At 29.9% G+C, this 4,288-nt stretch overlaps 1 protein-coding gene across 1 annotated transcript in view; it reads left to right on the top strand.

The window, feature by feature from the left end:
- LOC105455834 overlaps nucleotides 1-4,265 on the top strand; it is a gene marked incomplete at its 3' end in the record, with an annotated part of 7,177 nt that extends 2,912 nt beyond the window's left edge. Inside the window, exons 2-7 of the mRNA XM_011699462.1 lie at nucleotides 289-700; nucleotides 1,766-2,014; nucleotides 2,400-2,627; nucleotides 3,372-3,551; nucleotides 3,640-3,863; nucleotides 4,106-4,265. Of these exons, the coding sequence (XP_011697764.1) occupies nucleotides 289-700; nucleotides 1,766-2,014; nucleotides 2,400-2,627; nucleotides 3,372-3,551; nucleotides 3,640-3,863; nucleotides 4,106-4,265 (1,453 nt within the window). The remainder of the gene's footprint in view (nucleotides 1-288; nucleotides 701-1,765; nucleotides 2,015-2,399; nucleotides 2,628-3,371; nucleotides 3,552-3,639; nucleotides 3,864-4,105) is intronic.
- Between the last annotated feature and the right edge of the window lie 23 nt (nucleotides 4,266-4,288).

Here is a 4,288-nt window from a genome sequence, read left to right as displayed (position 1 = left end):
GACGTGTGCTCTTCCTAGTAACTAAAGTATTATAGATTTGGTCATTATTAATCATAGGTCCACATGAGCCAAGTTCTAATCTTTGCACGAGCAAAAAGAAATTGTTTAAATAATCCGCCAGAAGGCCTATTTTCTCGTAAGAGAAAAAGGTTTCCACATATAAATATACCCGAATTTTGCGACGAAAGACAGACCTCGATCGCTCTCGGCACTCCACGCAGCTGCTACGAGTACGTTGACAGAACACATCGAAGTCTTTTTGGAGCAGTCTGTATCTGAGCCGCCAAGCTGCCGCCGATCTCCGTATCACCGCTCGGCTCCGCCGAAGGCCACAGCACTCCTCCCCGCAGGAAAACTGCGCCACGGAGGATCGCTACCACTAGACGATGGAAGGCCAAGACCAAGCGATTGGCGAGCGCCTCAGTAGGCCACGGGGTTGAGGATGCCCCGGCCGTGTGGAAGTTGGCACCCTTCGACCTGCCTACAGGAGTACGGACCAGATCGCCGACGTGGGCACTACGGGAGAACGACCCACGGCTAAGCAGATCGGTTTCTCCACGCTGGGCCTCTCCGGAGTGGTCTCTTGAAGGCATCGTTGGATCTTTCCAAGTGCCTGACAAGATCCCGCCTCTACCATTTGAGGAGACCACGCCGCGGACTAAGAACCAGGCCACGCAAACGGAGTTGGACACCAAGGAAGGCGCCACATAGACGCCGGAGACCTACGCGTACGATAAGGGGACGCAAACGGGCAACGCACCACCTCTGCGTTACACCAAGACATTGCCCCGGATTTCGTGGTGCGAGCGGAGCCAATAATTCTCCGGCCTCTTTTAAAATAATTTCTTTGTCAAGAAAGTTTTTATAATTTATAAGACAATAATATTTGAATATCTTTTTCATTGAAATAAATATTTTTGTACGTAATTTCATTAAAATAAATATTTTTGTATGCGCAATTTATATATTTTCTCGAGTATTATTATCCACTACAGAAAACGTTGCAAATATATTGTTTTATTTAAAAATTCTATTTAAAGATTAAAGAACATTGTATGTTATTAAAACTTTTATACAGATGTTGAAATATTCAATAGTTGAATTTATTGAAGAAATAACTGTTGAAATTATCCCTTCTTCCTGGATTTTACCTAATAAAAAAACTGCATCTTGGCCAAAAGGCGTAACTTCATCAATTTTAAAAAAACATTTAAAATATTGTTCTAAACCTAATGCTTATTGGGCTTCTGTCAACATACGAATTTTGGGACAAGCAGGTATATAATTTACGTTATTTTTATTGCTATATTTGTGTTTGTTTTTATTATCATTCATTATCAAAATTAATGAAAAGGGAAGTAAAAAATATTTATATTTTATTTTAAAATAAATTTAATAATACAGTTTTAGTATGACAAAGATTTTATGGAGATTTTATTGAAAACCAATGCTTTGTACTAGTTTTATTAAATCTCCTACTGCTTCGAATAAACATTAAACATATGAAACAGTTACATTTTTTGAATGCAATTACATTATTTTTTGAAGTTATAAGAGAATCTATGGAATTAGTATAAAAAAATTGTTCGTTTCTGCAAATTGATTAAAAAGCTATATATTATGTAATTAGAACACTAATACCATTTTAAAATAAAATTTTGGTTATTTTTTGTTAAATTTTATTTTAATTTTAGTTTTTTTAGTGTTACTCTTCTCTTTAACTTTATAATTGAACATACCATTAGAAAATATTTCTTTTTTACAGATAATCTAATTGATGCAGAAAGAAAAGCTCAAAAAGCACAGGAAACATCCCAATTAAGCAGTGATTCTGAGCACTCGGATTCTGATATGTGTCTTCTATCAAAACGAAAGAAGAAATTACCTGCTCGATATCGAATAAATTCTGACGATGAAGATACAGAGAAGCAGCCCAAAAAGCAACGTGCAGATTTGGCCAATCTAAATAATCAAATAAAACGTCCTATTGTTCCAGCTTTTCCTCAAGTTCAAGGTGATAATTTGTCTGATCCTTATAAGCTAAGCATAATACAGTGCAGTGTAATATGAGATTCTATAGAATCTAGATTCTATAGATTCTATAGAATCTCCTACCACTTCCAATAAATATTAAACATATATGTTCATGCGAAATTGTTACATTTCTTGAATGCGATTATAGTATTTAAAGTTATAGAAGAAGCTGAATGGAATTGATACAAAGATTTTTTTAAGAATTGATTTTCATTAAAAATATATAATTAGAACACACTATTATTTAATTTTAAAATAAAATTTTGATTTTCTTTTACTTAATTTGAATTTTTCTAGTGTTACTTCTTTTTTTAACTTTGAAATTGAACATGCTATTTATTAAAAAGTATTTCTGTCTCTTACAGATACTTTTATTGATGTTGAAGAAACATCTCAATTAGGCAGTATTTCTGAGAATTCGAATTTTGAAACAAGTTTATTATCAAAACCAAAAAATAAATTACCTGCTCGACGCCGAATAAATTCTGACAATGAAATAACAGAGAAGCAGTCAAAAAGGCAACGTGTAGATTTGGTCAATTTAAATAACCAAACAAAATGTCCTATTGTTTCATCTTTTAGTCAAGTTGAAGGTGACAATTTATCTCAACATAAAATACAGAATTTTGATGTTTTTTTAATATTTAAATTATTAATATTTAATTATTTTAGTTTATCTATATGTATATATTTGATATTTAAACAGTAAATTTTCTACAAACTATAATTTCTAATATTATAATTTGCTGCATTAATGAAATAAAACATCATATTATTTTATATGAAATCATATGTTTCAACTATTTCCAAATTTTTATTTTATTTTTCATGCATTATTTGCAGAAACATGTGTTTGTAATTGATAAGAATTTATATGACATTGATATGATTTTTGTTTGGCATTAGCAATTCGTAGTATGTTCCTCCTAATTTTTAATTAAAATATACATTGTGATTTATATATATCTATTAAACTATATTTCAATAATAGATTTGTAATTGCTTTTATAAGAACAAAAAGAATTAATAATTGATTCAGTTTATAATTAAATTGATTGATATTTTTGATAGTGTTACAACGCATACACATTAAACAAAGTTTCAGTACAAATTTCTGTAATTTAGAATATTAGCACAGACGTGTGCTTCACGCGCACTATTTAACATTTTTTACTTTTTATTATATTTGCTATTATATACCAACCTCACAATACACACAAAATATGCATTAAGAAGAATTAATCAGCATTGCGGAAAAGTGGCAATAATAAACTTCGAGAAATACAACTAATTGATTTAATATATCTTTTTTTTAACTAGGATTCTTTCTGTTACAGATTCTACAGTACAAGCAGTTGAAGAAAATTTACAAATTAACTCTCAGATTGTAAACTGTCCTGTTACTACAGAAACTGTTTCTAGTGAACAAATTTCTACTGAAGTTGTAGAAATCGTTACACGCACAAATGAAGAAGTCAACAGAAATACAAAAAAATCAAATAATCAAACTATTAAAGGTGAGATTTTATAATTGTTACTTTAAAAGCACTACTTTAAAAAGAATTTTTCATTTATATACATGTCGTAACTTTTAAAATTTTTTAGAAATCCTTACAATGATTTTTAAATTAATTGAAGAGGTCAAATTTGAAGTAATTGAATCAAAAAAGGAACAACAACAAATTAAAATACGTTTAGATTCTTTAGTAATAGCTAACAGCACAGTAGCTTCTAATAAATTCAGTCAATTACTTCCAATTTCTTCTATGGAAACTTTTGATGAAATTCAGTATTCTTTAACAAATTGTGACGAAGATTGGATAGCTTTCGTAAGTATAAAATAAAATGAGATAATAAATTTAATTTTTAAAAGAAATTTGATTTACATTTACATTTACATTATTTACAATTTATATTTGAAGATTACATTAAACTTTATAAAATGTAAAAAGAAATAAGCACAAGAATTTATTACAGATTTAATTCAGATTGTTAATATGATACAAAAAAATTAAAAATATTGTATTTAAAACTGTGTTCAATATTCTTATTGTTATATTTTCATTTTTAGTTAAAATATCTTAATCTTGCTAGTGGACAAACAGTAAAAGAACTAGTACCATCAGTAATGAAATTACTGATGAAGAAGGCTGTTTCAATACAATTCAGTGGTTGTGGAAGAAGAAACAAACGTAATTTTTCTGCAACAAAAATTGCTGCTGCAGTAAATGGTAATATTTACTTTCTCTTTATT

Source organism: Wasmannia auropunctata, unplaced genomic scaffold (genome assembly GCF_000956235.1).
Source record: "Wasmannia auropunctata unplaced genomic scaffold, wasmannia.A_1.0 LD335832.1, whole genome shotgun sequence".
In the NCBI taxonomy this organism is placed as follows: Eukaryota; Metazoa; Arthropoda; class Insecta; order Hymenoptera; family Formicidae; genus Wasmannia; species Wasmannia auropunctata.
Note: the sequence above shows the minus strand (reverse complement) of the source record. Positions and strands in the feature narration are given on the sequence as shown.